Source organism: Urocampus carinirostris, chromosome 15, assembly GCF_059441175.1.
Source record: "Urocampus carinirostris isolate Australia breed hairy pipefish chromosome 15, RoL_Ucar_1.0, whole genome shotgun sequence".
In the NCBI taxonomy this organism is placed as follows: Eukaryota; Metazoa; Chordata; class Actinopteri; order Syngnathiformes; family Syngnathidae; genus Urocampus; species Urocampus carinirostris.
In genome coordinates, this window is record NC_142363.1 from 10,901,183 (window position 1) to 10,925,979 (window position 24,797).

The window sequence follows — 24,797 nt, forward strand, 5'->3', positions numbered from 1 at the left end:
CACTGATTTAAAAAAAAAAAAAATGTCAGCACTGAAGGCACATGTTAAAAACTCAACGACCATCATAGGTCCTAAGTGCAAACAGAATAGACAGTGATGATTCCTGATAAAGAACATATAATTTGATATTTAGAACACATCCGCTTTCTAATTTTTTTCTTTTGTAACATAGTTTTGCAAAATCAATGGATAAAGATGGACGCCGCTTTTCTGAAATCTAATTGACAAAAAAATGGAAAGATAATTGCTGAAACGGTTATAGTCAAAACGTTTCCATGTGAAGGAACACATGATTCAAAGACATGTAACAAAAGCTGACCCGCTCAGATCAGACTCGACTACCGCTGCAGAAGGTGTGCATGTGGTAACAAAAGTCGTATTTCCAACCACATGGTTTATAGAAAAACAGAACAAGTGTTGAATTTGGATGCATCCCAGGGCATTCATGAACATATGATACGTATATTGTCATCACAAACATTTAATAACAAACCTTTGTCTTTCACTTATTTAACGTCCCAAAAAGAATTATGTCAGCTACTACCCATTCAAATGTGCGCTTACTTTTCCATGAAATTATAAAGAGGATTTGTTGCAGCTTTTCATCCACTCGATAGCACTTACCTAATTGCTTTCCTCTCATGCCCCAAAACGTCACTCAACAAAGACACAAGAAATTACAGTACAGGGAAAAAGGCCACTCACTCCCAAAAATAAAACACTATAACATTTTTTAGCCCTTTTTATATGTCACCAAGCCTGGTTCTAAATGGATATCACTAATTGCATTGCTAAGTCTGTTTTACTCACTTTCTTTTTTCTAGAGGGTGTAAATTAAAATTTTGTTTGTGCCAAATACAAGAGCCAACTTTATTGAGTGATTTATAAATATGGAATTTCACAGGGATAAAACAAACAACAGTAACATGTAGCTGTTAAGTGTTTCATATGGAAAGTCTGATGATAAAATATACAGTATATACTCCACAGCTGTACATTATAGAATAAAGCCAAGGCAATAGTAATAAACTTATCACTAGCAAACACTGGATTTTTGGGGGGGGTTATTTTCTGAAATGTATTTCTTGCAGCATTTCATAAACAATGTCCCACAAAATGAAGACACGTTGGAGAAAGTTAAGCAATGAGAAGGATATCAAAACAGCCAGCTATTTCTTTTAAGGGGGGACAGACAAAAAGGGGATGTTTGAAAAAGATAATTTTGCATTTGTGTAAGCTGTTTATCAAATGATTTACTGCATGGATGTTTCTGATTTGCTTAAGGCCGAACGAGGCTCCTGCCAGAAACTGGAGACTTCACCAGAGATGCGTGCACTGAATATAAATGTAATAGTAGCTGTTAATGTTTCTTTGGATTAAAATGTTGACCTCTGTTAGTGCATACAAATATCCTACGTGAAAAAGCTGAGAATATCTGTGCTAAGTATTTAAAAAAATGGAACACTTTTGTCACTGTTCATCATTGTAAAAGTAAACAAAAAAATGGGGAATGGAGATAAATTTCAAACCATAAACATGTTAAAATCATTACCAGTATTTAAGTTTGTAAAAAAAATAAATTAAATTAAAAATCTAAATTCAATGTGCTCATTTAAGTCCTCCATTGTAACACATCCAATGCCAATAGCGTATTTGATAACTAAATATATTTTCAACTGGGTTGGCAGTAAAATAATGAAATTTGCAATGATTTAACATTTGAAAGATACCTTTTAACAATAGAACTAGGTATCAAAGAAAAACACAAAACAGTCATGATGAAAGTTGAGCCAAACAACTTGTAACAAAGTGGGATTTTTTGAGATGTTTGTCCTAAAAGAATTATAAGAATGTTACACAGCAGCCTTATCTTGATACACGAGAAACAGACTCAAATTCCACTGATCTTTGTCGTGTTATTTTTTAAAATTTAAACCTTTTTGGAATTCAAAGCATCAATTCATTTTCGATGTATTCAAATTGAGTGGGACATTAGGCACTAAAAGGAAAAGTCAACATTTCTCTTTTAGTATTCTTTGATCGTATAAAACAACATTTTTGTTGCCATCTTGTGTGCTAAAATTGTTGCACAATTTTACATGTATAAAAATTATTTCTCATTAAGGGGTTTTGTTTGTTTGTTTTGCCAGAAGAATATATGCTCAACATTAGTTTTCCAATTTATCCTGTCATTCTTTTTTCCCCATTCTTCTATTTTTGTCAAGAACCGGAACAGGAAGACAACCAAATCCGTGACATTTCTCACACAAGCTTTTATTTTACGGGAAATGGGGCAGTCATGCACGTTAACCCAAATACCAGTGATTTGGTAATCGTTGGGCGAAAAACGTAAGGCAGCAGTCTGGCGTGGAATGACAGAAAGCCAGAAGCCGACGCGATCGATACCAATTGAACGAGCAGATATCGGACAGATGGGGTTGATACCGGACAGGACTGGACAGACAGGATTGATATCAAAACTGGATATCGAAATTAAACAGGACAAACTAGACGGGAACGAAACTGGAGAGCGATATTAAAAATGACAAAAATAGACGGGAACAATACCGGACAGGGAATACCAACAGGAAAACATGACCGAGTCAAAACCCATGTCTTGCGGGGCAGAGGTTCGTTGACGGACTGACAAAGTAAAAATTAGATCACTAAGCTTAAATAGACGGAAAGCCAATCCATCAATGAGCCACAGCTGGTGCCACACGCGCGGGTCCAATTGGGCGCCAGGGCAGCCGTGACAATTTTAAGTCTATATTTTGAGTTTAAGTTGTTTATCTTAGAGTTCCATGACTAATCTATTTGCAAACTATGTTTGCTTCTCTGTTGTCAATGACAATAAAGACTATTATATTCTAGTCACCAATCTAATAGGATAGTACAACACAGGCTCTATCTATAACAGGGGTGTCAAACTCATTTTAACTCGGGGGCCACACGATAGAACAAACATTCTGTTGGGGGCCGGACCAGTAGATTAAAGAGAAAGAAAAAGAGGGATGAAGAAATAAAAGAAAGAGGAAGGGAAAAGGAGAGAGGGCACTACAAAGAAAGAAAAAGAGAGAGAGGGAGAGAGCGTGAGAAGCAAAAGATAAAAAGTCATGAGAGAGGGGGAAAAGAAAGGAAGAGGAAGAAGGAAATCCAAAGAGAAATAGAAAGACAGAAGGAGAGGAAAGAGAAAAGAAAGCGCGAAGGGTATGAAAAGAGAAAAAGAAAAGAGAGAAAAGGAAAAAATGGAAGTTAGAGCTAAAGAGGTTAAAAGACGCAGAGAGAGAAAGAGACAAAGAGCAACAAAGGATGAGAAAAGAGAGAAACAGAGAGTGGAAGAGACAGAGACAGAGTGGGAGAAAAGGAGTCGAAAAGAAGAAAAAAGAAAGAGAGAGAGAGAGAGAGAGAGAGAGAGAGAGAGAGAGAGAGAGAGAGAGAGAGAGAGAGAGAGAGAGAGAGAGAGAGAAAGAAAGAAATACAAGTACTGTGTCTTTGGCAACATCAAGTTGACATATTTCAACCTGCAGCTTGTTTTTCTCTTGCGCTTCTCTGAGTGTTGTCTCGCGGGCCAGATTCAATCCCTTAGCGGGCCTGATCTGGCCCGCAGGCAGCCTGTTTGACACCTGTGCTCTATAAGCAGTGAATAACAACAAATGAGTAGCGGTAAATACTGACCAAATGTTCAAAACATAATCATAGAGAAACTAAAAACTGTATAAGCAATCATAGCATATACTTTTTATTTTGTGCACAGTAGTGTCGCCATTTTACTTGAAAATTTTGGAAAGACATCAGAGAGTCCAGAGTTCTGCATATCTGTCATGTGTACACATTCTGTAAGTCAAAGGAAAAAAAAACATTTCAAATCAAAATGGTACTCACTTGTGATGGGATATCAAAATGTTACAGAAAGGGTAATCTGAAAATGTAAACACAACAGTTGTATAGAAATAAAGTGTTCTGTATTCAGTATGCTGTCTATAAAATCATTAGCTTGACAAATGGCTGTATTTTTATAATTGCCCATCTACATTCATAATAACATCCAGTGAGGATTGTGTATGAATGAAACTACATCTTAATCATTTGATTTGCAGAGCAAGAAAGAAATATATACACTGCAGCATACTTTTATCGTCTTATTACCTTAACTCTTACGCTACTCATTTTGAATAGAAGAAACAACAGATCCTCTATTACGGAAAAAAGGCCATGGAATGAGAAATAAATTACTGAATGGCTTGAATTGCTATTAGCTCGCTAATACTATCACAAATTATATTCTTAGGGGCTGAGGTGTGCGCCAAATCAGAATTCTTGGTCTCACTACCTCCCTCTACCATGAGGCAAGAGAATTGAATGCCTCGCTGCATCAGCAGATGCTCAGCAAAGTAATATGTTACATACTAAGTGAGTTAGTTATATTTATACTGTAATGTGAAAATTCAGCCATTTTGAAAAATAAAATCACAAATTTGTGAAGTTAAAAACAAAGAACTTTAACATTGAATACAATTTTGTATTTCAATGATCGTGTGAACCCGAACAGATGGTGGGCCCGGTCGCGTAACGTTTTCACACAAACTTTATTTTACGGGAACAGGGCAGTCATGCACAGGAACACAAATGGCAGTGATTCGACGAACGCTGGGCAGAAGAGAAACCGGACAGGACAGACGGGATCTATACCGGATACCGAATATTGGAGCAAGATACTGGACAGGACGTGACAGGCAGGATCGAAACCGGATACTGGATACACGAGCAGGATACCAGGATAGAGTCAAAATGCAAGTTTTGCAAGTGCAGAGGTTTGTTGGCGGACCGACAAGGAGTGAATCCGAGCACTGTGTTTGAGGGGAGCCAATCAGGCAACGAGCAACAGCTGGAGCCAAACGAGCGGGCCCAAGTGAGGGCAATGGGGAAACGGTCAATGATGACAGGTGAGGCTGCCCCCTAAGACTGCATGACAGTCACCTCTGAATTAGAGGGATATGTTGAGCACAACCAAACTTGTACTTTACATTTTGGTCTATACATGTCTATTTTAACATTTACAGTTTAGACAAATAGTATCCTTAATCATAAATTGGTGGAGGTAGAACCTTGGCTGACAAAGGTCAATGCCTGACATTTGGAGCCATCCAAAAACTGACTAATGAAAGGGGGATACAGTGCAACGTTGGGAAACACTGCGCACTTAGATGGAACAAAAAAGCAGCAGGTTCAATTTCCTTCATGTCCTTCCCCCTCTCTAAAGCCCTGCGACTATATAAATAATACACACAAGAGGCAAACAAGTTTTTTTGCCAACAAATAGCCTCTGAGAGGGACACTGAAACTGGCAGATTAGCGTTTGAAAAGGACAACAAAATCCCCAAATACAACAGCTGAAGAACAATTTGAGTGAATCAAAAATTGGTTATTTTTCTTGATAAGTGTATGGTGTTGCGAACACTGTCACAATCCCAAGATGCAACACTGGGACAGCTGTCAGTGGTGAACTTTGATAATGTAAAATGAGATGACATTATGAGTCCGCAAATGCGAACGCTAATAAGCATCAGTCTCTGATCAAAAGTGGAGCTAATCTAATAAATGGTGTACTTTGATGGTATTCAGACCCATCAAAATGGGGAATGGAAATGATGTAATGTGGCACTATTAATGCCTTGCCAGAAACAACATTCAAATGTAGAACCTGTTACAATTGAAAAGAAACTTTTGTTTTTGACACAGCATGGCAATTCTTTTTACTGATAATTTTTGGTGAATTTGGTTAGTAATCGTATTAGTTAACATATACCTGAGTTGTCTGTCCCCTTGTGCCCTGCGATTGGTCGGCAACCAGTTCAGGGTGTCCCCTGCCCACTGCCCGATGATTGCTGGGATGGGCTCCAGCACCCCCGCGACCCTACTGAGGATAAGCGGTGCAGCTGATGAGATGAGATGAGATGCCTGTCAACCTGGACGGTTTTGCCGTACAAAGTAAGTTTTTTATGCATTTTAAGACGAGCAAGACGTACAAGGAAATCTGTACGGAAAAATGCAAATTTGTCAATGATGAGTACCACCCGGTATACACCGACTATCACGAAACGGCAAATCAATCAAGTCAAAGGAGTTCGCTGCGGAAGCCTCTATCTCGGTATCGTTTTTTTTGCGTTGCAAACGAAGCGAGCGGTTTAATGCTAGTGTGCGCATGCGTCTGCCGCCTGGGGATTTCCCATCATGCATCATTCCCCCCCAAAAATATGGTGTACGATTTTTTTGTATTTTGTACGGGAAAATACGACAGTTTGTACGGGAATGGAGCCGTGGAGGTTGACAGGTCTGTAACCATCTCCAAACTCCAGTATTCTTTTCTACTTGCCGTTACATAGCCATATGTGATAAAGGTGTAGAAAATTGTGATCATTTGAAAGCATGTGCACTGAGGTACACGGACCAGACTTTCCAAAATGTTTTTTTTTCCTTTGCCTCGAGCTCAACGAGACTTTAAAAGACCCTTTTTCAATTCGGCACAGAACGTGTAGTCTTCCAGATATGTTCCAAAATATTTCACGCGCCAGTTTGATCCTATTTCCCCTAGAGCTGTGACGTCACCGCATGACTGCGAGAAGCAAAACAAACGGCGCATCCCGTTGAAAAACCGACAGCGATTGTAGTAAACAGCAAATTCATAACGCTCATTTCAGCTTGGAGTAATTGGAACTTTGCGTATAGGGGTTGATGAGGGACTTCTGAGTTGATCATCAAAGCCTGCTGTTGTGTACAGCGTGCGTTCCTTTTTTTGACTTCGCCTCACATATTGTGACTTTTCCTCTTCTGTTTTTTGCCGCTTGTCTTGCAATTAGAAGGAGTCTCCTAAAGGCTTCCAATTTTGTTTACTCCAGGTAAGCCCCTTTAGCAGTTAGCGAGCTGGCCAGCCTGCCGTGCTCATTGTCTTTTTTCTCGGCTAGGTTTGTGTTTGATGCTGCTGTGCCTCCCATTTTGTTTCTGCCGTGTCCCAGCTGGTTTAGCCCACGTTAACTCTCTGTGTGTTATTATTGCCAATTCACCCCATTTTGGCTGCTAGCCATTTATTGTACCATTGCTGCACCCAACTGCGACACAACACCTAACCATTTTCCACTAAAACTACCATAACTTGGCTTAAAACACTACAAACCAGTGCTCAAGAGTCAAAGAGAAAACAGATTGTCTTCAAAATGCATTGTCTCGGAAAATATTGGAATATATATATGACATATGTATATAGATATTATGCTATTTTCTCACATTTTGTATGTTTTAGAATTAGGGCATCCCATTGAAGGTGGGGCGTGTTGTTTGAGAATTGAAAGTATACTTTCTCTTTTAACAATGTGTTATTTTCCTTTTTTTTATTAGTGAAGCCTGAAAATGGTAAAAGTAAGAAAAGGCCTGTTTTAAATACAGTCCAAATGCTAACCAAACCCACAAAAGATAAAAAAAATGAGTTTTTTTTAACTTGTGGAATAAGCTGACTGGGGCAGGAGATGGCGGCAGAGAGTAGCAAAATTTGAAGTTGCGTACACCAACTTCAACCTCACAAAGGTTAACGTACCAAGCCTCTACTAGCCGTCTTCCATGAGAAGCAGAACTATGTCTGGACTTCAAGGAAAGGAATACAATAATTGAATTTGGTTCACTTCATTCTTGCTTAGGGGCCGGTCACACAGACATTTGCGGCTGAATCACAGCCAGAAATTTCTGCCTTTGAGGCGAACGCTGTTGGACGCATTGAGATCGCCATTCAGACGAGGTACAGCGGTGCTTAACACGAGGTCGGAAATTCGCGCGCGGGTGGCAGCGCGGAACTGTTTGGCGCTGCTCAATCCTTAGAGCGCGGGTACACAGCCTTTCACGAGCGTATTGAGGCTGAACCACAGCCAGAAATTTCTGGCCGTGAAATAGATGCTGTTGGGCGCTGTTGGACGTTTTGAGACCGCCATATAGACGAGATAGAGCAGTGCTTTATTCGCGGTCGGAAATTTTCACGTGGTTGGCCACGCTCAAAACTTTTGAGCTGCTCAAAAGTTTGAGCACGTGTTAAACTGCGTGCCGCACACGTGGTCAACACGAGGAAATGACGCGGAAATGACGCGGAACGACGTGCTCTGGCCGCAGCCAGGGCGTGCTTACACATGGGTAGGACGGGAAATTTCAGCGGGTAATCGTGGGTGGAGCATGGTAATAGCATGTTCTGCGCCTGTATCGCGGTGTTATTACGTGAAATTAGCGTGTTACGCGTGTGACAGTCAAACGCCTTTCTCCGTGTATAAACAGTGCGAATGCCGAGCACACGTCAGTTGTGCTCGTGACGTCAAGGGGGTGAACATGGATCCCCGTCAGCGTAGTTTCTCTTCATTTCGAATAAATCTTTCGGTGCATTCGCAATGGTCGCAGCAAAGCTTTAATGCTAGGACTTTAGCTTGGCCTTTTGGCTGAGAGTAAGAAAGAGTCCCGGCCCCTAAGTTTTGTAGCGTATTATGAACTGATCGATAATGGATAATGGATAATGAATAAAGATGATAGACCAATAACACTTAACCCCCCCCCCCGTCAGCGTAGTGACCTTGTCTTAATTCAATTTTATTTCCTGGCATTTCTTTTCAAGATAATGAAATAAAAATGATGCCATAGCTTGAAATCTTGATCTTCACGGGACTGTGTCTTGTGCGGTTATGATTTCTACAGCCCGGTGCCGAGATTTGCATCCCCTCGCTACTACAACCACGTTTACCTTGTTTTATCTCACTTTTAGGGAATGTAATGGCGAACATATAACCAAAACCTCTTCGTCTTGCATTTGTTGGAAAGGTAATACAACTTAAACCATTCCGTCTTTGGTTTTTGTTGTGAACGTAATCGAACGGTAAATCCTCCCCGCCCTCGCGTGAACGCGCATTCTGCTGCGCTTCCAACGAAAGCGATCGTATTCTATATAAAACGCTTATTAAAACTATAAAGCGAGCCAATTATAACAATTGGGAGATCCTAGTCTATATAACGCGTTTATTTAAACAATAAAGTGCGATCGTATTCTACAAAATGCGTTTGTTAACGTGGATGAAAAAGTCACGCGAGGGGGTGGGGCGGTGTGGGTGTTGCGTAGGAGTCGGATTTGGGCACAACACCGGCTCGGGAGCTTTTATACCCGTGGTCCACACGAGAAAATGACGCAGAACTGACGCGGTGAGGAAGCGGAACAGTCGCCGGCGTCTGTTTTGCGGGCATACCACCGATGAACAGCGGGTTGGCCAATTTTGCGCATTTTCCATCCCGGGCAACCACGGGCAAAAAAAAAAACTGCAAAATTTTAGCCGTGATTCAGCCGCAAACGGCTGTGTGACCGGCCCCTAACATTCCAGATTTCAACCCATCAATCCACCTTACTGTCTCTGTGTAAATTTTCCCCAAAATTTCCAGTGTTACTAATGATTCCCGTCTGATCTATGAGCTGGCTGTTACAGTACAGTGCAACCAGGGTTGCGTTGATGGATATTGTGACAAATATCCACCACAATACATATACAGTTCTAGAGAATAGCTGTACATTAAATAATCAAACTGAAAAAAAAAAAAAATCATCAGTAACTGAAAGATGGTTTTCAGTCATGTTTTGATCAACTGGTTGGTTTGGCTGGATCCCTTGACCACTGACCCTATTTGTTGAGACATCCAATGACCAGGGGAACTTTTCCTGTGGTACGTATTGGGCAAGTACAGCCTGGTGGCGCCCATCCCTCTCCAGGCCAACATATGTTTCCACCCTGTCTGGAACCAAGCACCTTTCTGCAAGGACTTTTTACACAGAACGTCCACAGTGATGCTAAAAATTGAAAGTGATGCTTAAAATAAAGCCAGTTTCCCGGGGCACACTGTGCCGTGAGACTTTGTCGAATATGACTTGGACAATTTCTCAATTATGTCTTGCCATAATTATTTTTTTTATTCTGTGTAATACGTGTGTGTTTCAAGTTGATGATTGGGGATAAAGGAGGGGATTTTGTTGTCTTATTTGTACATTGAATGTTTTATGCAGCACTTTGAGTTGAATACGCCCCACAAAACTGGAAATTTGGAGGCCTGCCTCTGTCACGGAGCGGAGCGGGAAACAGGAAATAAGGACCCATTCGCGTAGACATACTCACAATTTATTGGGAGAGGATGAGGAAGGTTCACAAAGTTTTAACAAGTGTAAAAAACGCTCCAGCAAAGCCCAGTTCAAAGGAGCACGTTTCAGTACTCCAAGAGCAATCAGTCAAATGCGTCTCAGCCGGTGCTCATGGGCGAAGCCAACTGGGCGCGGTGGCAACCGCGCCAGAATCCAGCACCACCCGGCTGGGACCAACTGGGCGCCATGGCAACCGCGCCAGACGTGACAGAATCCCCCTCTCAAGGGACGGCTCCTGAAGTCCCAACAAAAAACAAATTCATTGCCCCCCAGAATGGGCTGATGATCCAGAGGAGAGTAGCCCCACTTCAGCCTCTGAAAAAGCAGGAACGGGGAGAGGCAGGGCCGGCAGGCGGACGAATCGGAGTGTCGGGCGGACGAACCAGGCTGGCAAGTGGTCAAATCGGAGTGGCGAGAAGATGATTCGGACTGGCGGGTAGTAGAATCAGACAGGCGGACGAGTGAATCAGGCAGGCAGACAGGTCGACAAACAGGCATGACAGGCGGACAAACAGACGAGTCCGACAGGCGGACAGGTAAATCAGGCAAGCAGACGGGAACCTCAGATGGATCGGGCGTTGCAGGATAGTCGGCCGAGTCAGACGGGCGAGTCGAAGTGGCAGGCAGACCAATCGGAGTGGTGGGCAGATGAGTCGGACTCAGACAGATCGGACGTTGCAGCAGGGTTGGCCGAGTCAGACGGACCAGTCAAAGAGTTGGAGTGGCAGGCAGACGAATCGGAGTGGTGGGCAGACGAGTCGGACTCAGACAGATCAGGCATTGGGGAAAGAGTCAAAGAGTCGGAGTGGCAGGCAGAAGAGACGGAGTGGCAGGCAGACGAATCGGAGTGGCGAGCAGACGGATCGGACTCAGACAGATCGGGCGTTGCAGGAGAGTCGGCCGAGTCAGAAAGGTGAGTCGAAGAGTCGGAGTGGCAGGCGAACGAATTGGAGTGGCGGGCGGACGAATCGGAGTGGCGGGTGGACGAATCTGATTGGCGGGCAGACGAATCGGAGTGGCGGGCGGACGAATCGGAGTGACGAGCCGGGGAGTCAAACAGATGAGCTGGGGAGTCTGACAGACAGATGGGTATGGAAGGTTGGCCGACAGGCGCTGCGTGGATGCCGACAGGCGCTGCGTGGATGCCGACAGGGGCGGCTTTGATGCCGACAGGCGCGGCTTTAATGCCGACAGGCGCGGCTTTGAGGTCGACGGGGACCTCGGACAGCTCGGCGCCAAATCTTCCCGGAAACCCCGTTCGAGGCACAGCAATTGCCACGGCGGGCAGGGCCGTGGGTCGGATGGGCAGGAAAGGTGACGGCGCGGGCGGAAAAGGGATCTCGGGAGGGGGGGCCATTGCCAACAGGATCTAATTCAGCGGACGTGACATAAACTCAGTCCTCTGAGCTAATTGCTCCATCTGGCGTCCTATGCTCCGTTGAGTTTGCTCGACCTGCAGCTGAAGGGTGGTGACATCACTGGGCGATCGCCAGAAGGCACCCTACGTCCGATCCAACTGCCAGAGAGCGTAAGGAGTATCCAGCTTTCACCAATCCACGCTGGTGTGATCGTTCGCTGGGTCCAAAACTGGTTCTGTCACGGAGCGGAGCGGGAAACAGGAAATAAGGACCCATTCGCGTAGACGTACTCACAATTTATTGGGGGAGAATGAGGAGGGTGCGCACACTCGATCTGGGAATCAATGGTCGCGGAGTGGATTAGAAATCCAAACAAAAGAAAAGTCTGAAAACAAACAGATCAGACCAAAAACAAAACAGGATCAAACGCTGGCAAATTTACAGACAGGGCATTTCTCAGAGTCAAACAGAACTTGCAGAAATCTCACAGAAAGTTCACAAAGTTTTTACAAGTATAACAAACGCTCCAGCAAAGCACAGTAGTAATAATAATAATAATGCGTATTAACGCATGTTTATAAAACTAATTTTCATTCAAGTTAACAATGTAAGAGATTAGTCAAAAGTGAAAAGGTGAAATATATGTGATACAGGTATGTGTCAGGCTGATAACACAGAAAAGAAAACTGTTTTTTTTTAACCTCTCGTGTACAGAGTAGTATTTGAGCAGCCAAAATCCAGTCGTGCCTCCCGTGCCCTCCCTTTTTGTAGCGAAGGGGCTTCTGGGAACAGGTGGGCATGGCAACCGTTGTAAATATACGCTTCTCTCCTCTTGCTAGTTGCCGCTCTCCCTCGGCTGCTAAGCAGGTTGAAAGAAAATCATGGCTCGTGTGGAAGACAAATACTTGGAGAGGATATCATCCATTCAACAGAGCATTTGTCAAAGGTCAGAAGGTTTTTGCGTTTTAATGCCATCCCCTCTTCGACACCCACAATTTAGCTATATTGCTAACTATTCGGCTAGCTGCTCAAATAGCGTCGGGGAAAGTTACTTAAAGTAAACATTAGGGAAACTACATGCGTGTTACCCATCGCTTCTTTTGATAATGCAATCGTTGTGGGACTTTAGAGTTATTTATTTGAATTAATAATTCGAAAAAAATGTTATTTCGAATGTTCCCGATTATTTGACTACTTGCGCGTGTTCTTGTTTGTGCAGAGAGAAACAGAGAATGCAGTTGGAAAAGGAGCAGTTTGTTTACGCCAGAACGCATAAACGTACAACGTAAGCCAAAAATATTTTCTATTTCAAATTCTTATTCTTAGTAATATCTTACTTTGTAACTGCATTCCATCTGTTTAACTGCATCACATTCTCGAGATCCTTAAATTAAATTGTTATCTTAGTAAAATTGATTTCATGAATAAAAATAGTAGAAAATAACATTTGAATTTAGAACATTTTCTGCTTAACATTTTTTCCCAAGTCTTGCTCTTATATTTTATGACAAGAATCCTTGATAATTCTATTTGGAATAATGGCTCTTCTGCACTTTCAGCTTTGAGATAAAAGGTTCCACACTGCACGGTTATCTCAAGCGAATCAGTGTCAGGGAGGCACAAGCGAAAATGAGAAACCTTGAGCTTTTGAGAGATGTGGAGTGCCTTCAAATTAGCATGCAACAATACAATCCTGACCTTTTTGCTTTGCAACGACAAAAGGTATCGCACACATGCACACACACCAGACTTTTTTAATCGCTCTTGGCGAACAGAGTTGTGAATATGTAATATATTTAAATGTTGTCAGAAATTGGTGGTGTTCATTGTATGGTGTATGGTGTATGGCCCAAAGGGGTATTTGTGGCGCCACACGTCTTGTTTGGTTGTCTTCGCCTATATTGCTTGTAGACATATTTTTAGTGCTTTCATACATCGCACATAAACGTATCTATATTAATATTATGCAAAATAAATACAGTGACTATAGTATGCCATATATATAATATTTCAACAAAGTAATTTACTTCAACTTGTCCATGTCTGATGTAAAAATGACAACAATTATGACTAATTGAATCAAATCAATTGGACTTTATTTTGAAGGGGAAACAAATAAAGGACTTGATTTCACCGAAACGTTAAAATATAAACAAAATTTTGGTTCAGGATATGAATGTTAACCCCAACGAGAGGCATATGTATTCTCATGTTATATAGAGTTTTGGGACACAGCTAATTTCTAAACAACCTGAACTGTCTTACCGCCGGATGCTGTCATAAAAATAAACTCCACATAGATACAGTATATTTGATACTCTGTACTTATAAAACATACTTTTGACCAATGGGTTTAAACGTTTTGGGACAACAGCACTTAACATTAAAACTAAGAATGTTCCATAACAGTTTTTTTAAACTAATATCCAAACTTAACATTCTAGTAGTCATCCCATACACCCAATCGTTTATGATAAACCTTTCCCTTTGCACAAATATAGCTGATGTTTTTAAAGAAACAACTTCAGTTCTCGCCATGTTTCTTTTATATTGCATTTAATTCGTTTTAATGTATTATTCCTCTCATTTTCTTTTTTTTTCAATACTGCTAAATTGTCACTTAATGGGAGCCAGAATGTATATCCTATCGCAGATATAAGATACATGTTGGTATATGCACTGATACTGATACCTGCTATCACCCATCCCCAATAAAAAGGAAGCTTTTCAAATACTCATTAACAAAATAAAAAAAATCTCCAACTTGGTCAATTATTTATTTTAAAGATGCAGTTTTTATTTTGGAATTTTCAAAATACAGTATACCAATTCAATATACACCAGCCTTCATGTCATTTTAACAGTGAGATGTAATATTTGCACTATTATTTACAGTTAGGTAGTAAACACTCACAATGCTCAATTTATCACAACAACCAAATGGACGTGTGGGAGAAACAATGAGCTAGTCAGATTATCGCTTAAAACTCAACATCAGTGCTTGACAATTTAATAATAATAATAATAATAATAATAATAATAATTTCCTTGTATTGTCATTCTGTGTAACAATGTACACAGAACGAAATGTCGATTGCACCTGACCCGTTGTAGCGAGCCGATGCAGCCGCAGCCAACAGAGGGCGCCGCCGACCACTTTTTAAGTCTTAGGAATGACTCGGCCGGGGCGCGAACCACCGACCTCCCAGTCTCAAAGCGGGCGCCTTACCATCTAGGCTACTGAGCTGGTTAATATCAAATCAACAAAATTGGCTAATTATGACTCAGAGTTAATTGGACAATATAGAGTCTGTGAAGTGCTCCAGAGGTTTAGCCCTTCTCTTCCCTCAAGCAGTTGTTTTTTTTTCCTCTTGATGTTTTATAAGAAGCACATTTGTCTTTGCTCTGCACTCTCCATGATTGTATTCAGGAAAATCACATTTCTTTAGAAGTTTGTCCTGTCTTTCCATCTATTTTGCAGGCTAAATTTTCAGATGAAATCAGTAGATTGTTGGAAGAAATGAAGAGTACAGAAAATTCAAAGGTACAATCAAGTTTGCCACATTTTACTCTCACTCATTTTGTGATTCTTAATGGAATATGAGCTTAACATCACTTCTTCTGGCTTTTGTGCATGCACATTTGTGTGTGCTGTTTTCAAGGTCATTTAATTTTCGCTTCTGTAAGGCTGATTTCTGTGTGCTAAGATGTGTGTATATTTTGATTGCTTGTAGCATTTAAGGAAAGTCAAATTTGTCACAATTAGACTGTGTGCCTGTAGTATCTTAGGTGTAAAATCCTAGCCAGTGAATCTGTACAAGCAGTGCAGTTCAAGCCCATAGCTGCTTTCTCCCTTCACTTAAAGCAGTTAAAAAGCTCTTTTAGATGAAATGTCTAAGACATCTCATAATAACTTCGAGCATGCTGTCTCGAGCAGTCACTTGTAACTGTGTTAAGCTCCCCTTCCCCCTCCTCAGTCTGTCGATATTGTAATGAGCAAAACGGTACCCGTTTCTCCATTATGCATACAAGCCATTGGCTTCCAGTGTGCATGTCCCTCAGGCTGCAGCATTCATTAAGGGAAGCTTACCGGGCTGAAAGCTGGAGACAGATGATAACGGGATATGATTTTCATATTTAATACTTTCCTTGGAAGAGCACACGCGTGCTGCAGATTGATAGAAGAATCAATTGCTACTTTAGTGAGTCACTTTCTACTTTGCCCTGCAGCTACCGATGGAATCACTCAGCCAAGAAATTAACTTTTCCTCTTTTTTTATACTTACTTTGTGGATCTGCTGGGTGGGCTGCATGGTTTACGGTGAATGTTATTAAGGAGCTAACTGTTTGGTATTTAAGACGCTTATCAGAAAAGAAACAGAAGCTTTATTTTTTTTTATTTTTTGTTATTGGTTTGGGAGGGAGTGTTTTTGCCTCCTTCATCAGTCCTTGGTGACATTGACATGAATCAAAACTTGTGTTAAGGATTTCTTATACGATTAAAAGTTAACATTTATCCCGAGACATTCTTTTGAACGATGTACTAGAGAGAATTCTGACCTTGGCCCAAACGCGCTATGTTCATTCAAATTACAGAGTGGATATTTAGCCTACTTGAGAAAAAAAACTCTCAAAAAAGAAATTAATTAACTTCAGTTAAGAGTGAAGATATTTTGCAATTATTGTGTTTTTAATCCAAATAATACATTTATACAACAGTGAGATTAATACAATTTTTGGTTTTATTTGTAGTTGCAATCTGTTCTTCACGATGGCAAGGACATCTTTCCTTCTCACATATCAGAGGATTTTTCAAATGCATCTGCGATCAAGCCAATTGGCCATCAAACCTCGAGAGTGGCCTGCCATGCAACTGCGAGTGTACTCTCACACCAAGCATTGGACTGTTCACCCAATCGTAGCATGTACTCCTGCGAACACCTACCAAGTGGCCCTTTAAAGGACTTCACAGTTGTCAGAGAAGAGCCTGACATCAACCGAGCACATTTAGCAGATGACATTTTAGTGCCAGACGACTCTGGCGACTGCCACAAATTGACTGACAAGCATGAGAAAAAGGCCTTTGATCAATCCGCGCCTGTGTTTTTCATAAATGATCGTGAACAAAAACCTGAACCTCGGGTGCCCTTGACGAGTCCCAAAAGGAATCCATCTCCGGGTACCAGCAAAAACCCAATAGGACTTCAGAATCCCCCTGCTGAACACGTTAACGCCACAGAGATTGCTCCACAGACGCCTTTATTGGAAAATTCTGGGGGAGGTTTTAGCTTTTTGATTCCTGAAACTTCCTGTGCAAGAAAATCTGAAGATAAATCAGGTTTGAAAATCCACTTTTTAATTATTAATTTTACTGCACTTTTTGGCATATGCACTTCCACTGCATACTTTCTTTTTGTGTTCTAAATACTGTTTGTAACTTACCTCCGCTTTATTCAGGCCATTCTGAAAGTGTCAATTTTAAGTCTGATGTGGAGCTACTAGAGAGCAGTGTGAGCGACCTTACCATTTCTCTGTCACAATCTGAGTCCGAGGAGTCCGAAGATGATGAGGCTCAGGATAAAGCGACCCCACGGAGTACTGGATCTGGTGGAAGTCGGCACGGTACCGTGTCAACCCTCAAGGACACACCTCCTTTGTATGTAAAATTTGATCTTCCAACATTTCACCATATGAAACTAAATATTTTTGATTAAATCATCTTATTCTCTGCACTATAAGGCTCACCGGATTATAAAGCGCACCCCAAAAAAAATAGTCTTTTGTCATATATTTTTCATACATAATGTGCACCGGACTGTAAGGCATATGAAATTGAGACTATGGCTAGAGCTTCTATGTATACAGGTACATATTAATGCAATGCACTACTGACCTAAATCGCAAATTATTGTATGCAATGGGAATCAAACCTGAGTTGAGCGCCGCCATATTACCACTAGACCACCAGTTGTTCAGATGACAAACAATATGGTATTAAAGCTCAGCCCATTATTACACAATTTTTTCTCACGATACCACAAAACTGATTCGCCCAGTTCATTCTAATAGGTTAGATAGCCTCTCCTCTTTTCCCCCTGTACATTTATGATCTCCCTGTTTAATATGTATGTGTGCGTAGAAGAGGTTATTTAGTATTTTGTTGAAAAACGGTTTTCTCTATTCTCTTAACATTCATAAGTGAAGAATTGAAGAGACTGTCTAACCTATCAGAATGCACTATGCAAATCAGTGTTTCATCTTAATTTTCATTAGCACCACCACTAGCATTCTTCAGTATATAAGGCGCACCTTCAGATTGTTGGCCAAATTGGGTTTTTTAGTTGGCCCTTATAATCCGTAAACAACGGTATATTTAAGAAAAGAGTTATTTACACAGCGAAAAAAAAGAAGGTTCTGAGATAATTGTTTTTCTTCCACATTGCATGTCACCAATTTATCCTAGGCTGTCAGAGAGGTTTGTGGGAGACGTGTATACAGGCAGCCATGCATGTGTAGCTCAGCAACAGTGGTGGCAGTTGCGCATCTTACAGAAAGAGCTCAGGACCTGCCGCCAGCCATATTGGCGTAATCCTTGATAATGCCCTAACAGAGCAATTTTCTGCTTGAGAGACCTCAGGAACTCCCCAGTGGAGGAGAAAATGTGCGGCACCACAGAGTGTTCTGGAGGGTTGGTATGTGGCCGGCACTTACAGCCACAAACCCTCAGTGCGATGATGGCCTGTAGTTGAAGGATCATTTTGGATGAGTTATAACCACATAGTCTGACTGGTGCAGTTCACTTTTAACTCGCCAATGTACGCTTTGCAAGAGTAAACTGTCTAACTTGCACTTAGCCAGGTAGTGATGGTAATTACTAAAATAGTCTGACATCATATCAGCATTGAACTGTATGTTCTCCTAAATTGATTATTCTTAGGAAAACAACATAAACAGCAGGTTAAATACAGCAACTGGTATCACAAGAAGACAAAAGTAGCAGCAGTTCATACCTCATAGATGTCATCCACTGCACAATGTTCATACCCCTCAGTCCTTCATTTTTTTTTAAAATTAAGGCTGCTGTAAACAATTACATGAATGATTGCGATTTCATTTCAATATATGTATTCTAGACCCGAGTAGATTTTAAATTAAAATAGTAGAAAACACATTTTTTGTCCAAAAGAATGGCAAAGATTTATGAAAAACTATATACTTTCCTTTCATAGCAATAGAAAATTGGATGTGCCTTACTGAAACATTGAACCCCCAAACTTGTAAATTGGTCACTTTTATGAAGTTGTTCCTTTTTTTTTTTGAGACGTCCCAAAAAGCGTTCGTCCAACTTCTTCCATGGCATTATCACCCGTTAAATTTGTCAATGATAATTTTTCATATAATGTCTGACCGCTATCTAGTGGGGACAATATTAATAGTTTGTTGTAAGTGGCAGGGTTATGGAAAGAAAGTTCATGTGAGAGAAGTAAAGATAAGTGAGAGAAGCAGGATGAGTGTGAGTGAAAAGTGAGGAAGTGTCTTGAGATGGTGTAGAGAGATCTGTAGAGGGAGTGGAGGGAAAGTGAAAATGTCTGAAGACATTCTTGGAGCGTAGTGCAAATGCGTAAGGTTGGTGGAATGCGTAAGGTTAGTGGAGTTGTAAGAAAGGGTTAGTTTAGTAAGTGGTGAAATGAGTGTGTGAGAGCAGCAGTTGTAGAAAAGAGAAAATCATTTGAGGAATGGTTGCAGAGTGATAATCAGGAATTATAAGGGATATGTACAATAAAAATAAAGTTTGTAAATCGAGTGGTAAGTGATGCGAAAAGGACAGCAAATGATAGATGGGGGAGGAAGTTGACTGAGTGTTTTAAAGAGAATAAAGGGTGTTTTTGAAGGAAGTGAATAGGAGTGGGACGGGGTAGTCAGGAAGATAGTGTGAAAGATCAGAGTTGCAGGGTGTTGGTAGAAGGGCAAGAGGTGTATGACAGATAGGCTAAGTACTTTAGTTACCTGTTGTGCCTGTGGGTGGTGGACGGATGCCTTTGTCTGGTAAATTAAATGAGAAGAACATCATGAGGGAAAAGGTGGAAGCAGCAGTTGGGTCGATGAATAAAGGGTTGGATGGACGCATGGTCGAGCATATCAGGTAAGGTGGTGAATCTGTGATAGTGCGGCTTGTTAGGTGGTTGAATATATGTTTCGTGGTTGGAGTGGTACCAAAGGACTGGCGTAGTGCAATTATGGCTCCCTTGTTTTGCTGTTGGAACTCAAGGAAATGTTTTCCCGTTCAGGTACTTCGTAACCTGAAACTTTCAAATGAAGAGGCATTTGTTAGTAAAAGGTACCACTTTAACGGTAAATAATATCCAAATCAATATATAATAACCTAGTTTGATATAAACAATCAGAAATATAAAACAGCAAACCAAATTCGTCACACATGAATTGCGTTTGCCTGTGTGTTTTCTGTACAGCCCTTTGAGACTTCTTGTGATTCAAATAAACATGACTTGACTTGACTTGTTAAAAGGTAAAGGTGACCGGCTGCAGGTTAGTAATTCGAGAGGTCTGTTGAGTGGGGTCAGAACGCTTTATGGTAGGATTTTGATTGAAAGAATAAGGGATAAGATGATGAAGCCAGTATCACTAAAAGAGTATGTAGTGCAGAAATGGGGGGAAATGCTTGTTGAAAGGAGGAAGTTTTAGGATTTGGAGAGTTTCTAATCCAAATTTGTTTCCAAACAGGCCAGCTATTATAGAAATGTACATTGAAATACAGTTTGCATTGAATTCGTCAACCCAACTTAATTAGTCGTTAATAATTCATCAAGTGTTGCCTCTATTTGAGGTATACAAAAACAGCCGTTTGCTTTTGGCACAAAAAGCCAATGTTTGCACCTAGAGAATGTTAAACATTTTCTGTCATGATGATGTATAAAATCGTTCATTTAATGCATCTTACAAACAGCAAAAAAGTAAAGTTTGATACTAGTTAGTGTATGTATTTTCCTTATTCTGAATTCTGCCAATTATCTTTGTTTCACTTGCTTCATTTTGCAACTATTCACATGCTACATATCATACAAAAATGAAGTTCCAGAATATAATTTGTGCAAGGATGTTTCTGTGTGGTCCCCTATACCGCTCATAGCAAAACCTCAATAGGCGCCAAGGTTTGGTGCAGAGGCAATGATGGTGGGGGTAGCAGCTTTCATTGTCAACACTATGAGCTTGTGTGTATGAGGAGAAAAACGAAGGCTTTGATGTAAAGCTCAGAGAGCATCCAGCCGCCATCCTCTCCCTCTTTTCTTTCTTGTTCTCTTAGGTTAGAGTTTACATCGCTCTATCCATTCAACCGGCAGTCGGGGAAAAACAAGCCAGGGCAATTCATTAGATTATCCCATTATATTTTCTCTTCTGCTTGGCCTGGATGAGTGCGGGTTTGTGCCTGAAATATCCTCCAAGTTTCTTCACATATGGTCAACATAATGGTCAATCTATTTGTCTACTTTCTAGCTTCGAGTCGTATGGGTGTGCTACTTTACTAACTGCTTGTAAAACAATATATTTTCATAATAAGATAATAATGGGTCTCTTCTGGTTCTAAATATTTTATTTTAATGTCAAGCAAGATTTCAGTTAAACACAGTCTTTAATTCTGGCCCATTTTTATATCCACAAGATGCCAATCAATGTAGTACTGGGCTACTACACTATATAAAGGATTGCAGTAAAAAATATTTACTGGGAAAACTGATTATTTTGACACACTTTGAATGTGTTTACTCACACATGTCAAATTAAAACACATTGAACATTCGAGTTATAAACAACAACATTGAACTTAAAAATTAAAATAAAAAAAAAACAACAATACTTTTGGTGTTACAGTATTGTTAATTAAATAATTTATTAATTCGATCTAACAAACATGTTATATCACAGTAGCAAACAAAGATAGTATGCTCTTAAGATGAACTCACAATTGTCATCATTATATCTTTTTTTAGTTTATTTATTTTTATAAAGATACGCAATCCAGAGTTTTGTGAAGGATACATTTTCAATTGCCTGATGGGATCAAAAGATTCTTGCATGTCTCTTAAAATCCATCCTCCACTACCTAACTTCCCGTTTTAACTAAGTGCCGTGGAGTGAAACTATTGTTTTTAAACTCACAGAGGATATAAGTAAGATTTATAACACAGGTTGATTGCACACATTAGAATGTCATATAAAGAATTGACATAATGTGAATGTGAACGGGGGACAATTTTTACCTGGATTGTTTTTGTTTTGCTCCATTACCTGAAAAGGGTTAATTCTACAAAATATTTGTTCTTTGCCTTTATTTGACCATAACATATCTATGTTTTATATTTGTTTGTATAAATGTTATCTTCCGATTCTCTCGTGCGGCTTTAATAAAATCAAATGTTAAGGTATCTCCATATGTATCAGTAAGCTATGCAGCTTTAACTCTGGGTAAAAGTTTTAAACCGAGCTTTAAATCTTTAGCTCAGAGGTTAATAATTTTACCTTTTGACGGCACTAAAAAGTGCCTGTATTAGGATTTACTCTCTTTTCTCCTTACACGCCTCTAATGTCAATGTATTATTTTTCTTCACCAGACTGTCAGTAGAAGGACTTTTTAAACTTCTAGACTCAATTGAGATGCGACTCACTGGTGAACAGACAAGAATTTATCGGAATTCTTCAGTAGATGAAAGAGAACTCAGTCGGATTATCAGGTAAAAACAATATAATATGTTTGGTATACATCACAACGCAATATAAAGATGTCTTATATTTACCCAACCAATACCATTACTACATTCTAAATTTGTATGGAGAGAAGAAACACATGCATTGACTGAATGAAAGATATAGAAACACAAGCTCTACGTGCACTTGTTGATAGGTCCATAAAAAAGCATTTGTGTGGTGTGATTTTTGTAAATTATCTTTTTGTGATTCATATCAAAGTCTGGTGCAATTTGATTTTTTTTAAACAAATACAAATATTATCCCTTCGACTTGGTGCTGATATCTACAATTCCAGCCATCAAAAAGGCTGCTATGTGTTGCAGCTTTCTGTTATGCTTCGCTTTGGTTTATTTAAAAACACGCATTTATTTGCTCGTAGCATTGTGCAGCTGTGTATGAGGTGTTAACAGATGTCAGACTTCTCTATTGGACAGAATTTGTGAGAGTGAAGCGGGCTTGAATGAGGAGAACCTTGAAGCATGCGGCGCAGTGGTGCTTCATGAGCTCCAGAGGTTGTCATTGAGTACAGAGAAAGGCTGCCTGCTAACACAGGAGCTTGTGAGTGCACACCAGTCCAGTACTGAGGATGTAGCCGTCAGGTAAGGGCCCTGCGACCACAAACAATAATCTTTTTTGTTAATATTTGCTGTTTGGGTTAAATTATGCAAAGCATTGCTGGCTAAATATTCTTTTGTATTGTTCTTTCAATTATTATTTATTCAATATCCTTTGTTTTCTCCAAAACATTTGAAAGTTAAAGTGCAAAATAAAATAATAAATATCACAGGGCTGGACAAAATTCAAAAAGTAAACACCGAATAATTTATAAGTAACATGACTAAATGCTACAATTGATGAGTTAATAAGTTAACTACTTTTGACAATTAACACCACCTTCAAGTAATAGAAACCAAACACTTTAATATCTAGTAATCATTTTACAAATTTTAAAATTAATGACTTTTGAAATGACAAATGCATTGAATTAATTTAATTACTCAACCCTCAAATTCATAACGTTTTTTTAAATTCTTCATATAAGTTTCCATTTTAAAGTCAACGGCAGCTTAGCTGAGGTGATAGCAGTGTTTTTGTTCTTTTAAGATAACAGTGAGGAGCTACAATTTCAGCAGCAATGGCCATTCAGTACTGTCCGACGCCACAAATGTAAAGGTCATTTTTGATGCCACTTCCTGCAAGGGGTGAATGTCATGAGTAAATGAAAATTCCCTATCTATAACCTGCAGTCCTCTGGATAATGAATACCAGTAGTTATACACAGAGCCAAATCCCTGCTCTGTCTTCAGACACTAAGACCTGCTATATATTAATTGAAAAAGAACAGGTAGTCTATTGTGGCATTTTCAGCTCTTTATTTATTATAACCGTATTTTACGCACTGAAAGGTGCACCAGATTAAAAGACTCACCCCCCCAAAAAATAATCTTTAATCATATATTTTTCGGGCATATGGCTCACCAAACAATACGCTGCATGAAGTTGAGACTGCTGGGCTCTTTATACACTTACAGCATATACAAGTGCAATGATTGATTAGGCGATAGTGTTGCCAATAAAATCGCAAAACATAGTTTGCAACAGGAATCGTACCTGGGCTACAGCAGTGAGGGCGCAGACTTTCCTACCAGAGCACCAGTGGGACAAATGTCATTTGAAAAGGCATTACAGCTTATCTTATTATCACACTATTTTTCTAGTGCCAGAAACAATTATTTGACCAATGCATTCTGTCCGCATTGTGATAGGTTAAACCAGGGAGGGATGTCCAAACTTTTCCTAAACCGGGCTAGATTTGGTAAACCGAAAATGTGTGGGCCGACTATTCAGCCTGGCATTCTTTTAACAGTTTTTAATGAATTCACACTTAGTGAAAGGTTTGCAGTGCTTGGCAATCACACCTCGTAGTTCCCATTTGTAGTATTTTTATTGAACTTGCATGGTCTCATGCAGTTCAGTTAAAACAGCGTCCAGTTGCTTTACCTTTTCACAATGTTCATTTCCAGTTGGCTTTTTGTAGTCGGCGTGTTTCGTCTGGCAGTGCCTCTTAATATTATATTCATTAAAAACAACCATAGTGAAATGAAATGAAATGAAATGAAATGAAATGATCTGCATTTATATAGCGCTTTTCAAGTCAATGACTTCCCAAAGCGCTTTACATTGTGCTTCACATTTCCCAATAGCGGCCGTGATCTGTGCAGCCATGTAAGGCGCTAACCTGCTTATTGGGGGTAATTGGGGGTTCAGTGTCTTACCCAAGGACTCTTCGACAAGTAACACGGACAAGCCGGGATTTGAACTGGGATCCCTTAATCCTAAAACGATCGCTCTACCTCCTGAGCTACTGCCGCCCCGACTGCATAGTCTCTTTTAGGCATACACAGTCATTTGGGATTTCGGTGAAAAAATACTCAACTATCCCCTCGTCCTGGATGTGGCAGCCCTCACAA

General features: G+C 40.3%; 1 protein-coding gene across 3 annotated transcripts in view; it reads left to right on the plus strand.

The window, feature by feature from the left end:
• Positions 1-12,350: 12,350 nt before the first annotated feature.
• kiz (kizuna centrosomal protein) overlaps positions 12,351-24,797 on the plus strand; it is a 52,880-nt gene continuing 40,433 nt past the window's right edge. For 2 of the 3 annotated variants that reach the window (XM_088354844.1, XM_088354845.1), the window contains exons 1-8: positions 12,351-12,508; positions 12,782-12,847; positions 13,122-13,284; positions 15,044-15,106; positions 16,315-16,900; positions 17,020-17,218; positions 22,191-22,310; positions 22,761-22,925. In XM_088354844.1, coding sequence (XP_088210970.1) covers positions 12,444-12,508; positions 12,782-12,847; positions 13,122-13,284; positions 15,044-15,106; positions 16,315-16,900; positions 17,020-17,218; positions 22,191-22,310; positions 22,761-22,925 — 1,427 coding nt within the window. In that variant the 5' untranslated portion in view covers positions 12,351-12,443. The remainder of the gene's footprint in view (positions 12,509-12,781; positions 12,848-13,121; positions 13,285-15,043; positions 15,107-16,314; positions 16,901-17,019; positions 17,219-22,190; positions 22,311-22,760; positions 22,926-24,797) is intronic. The other variant, XM_088354846.1, reaches the window with a different exon arrangement.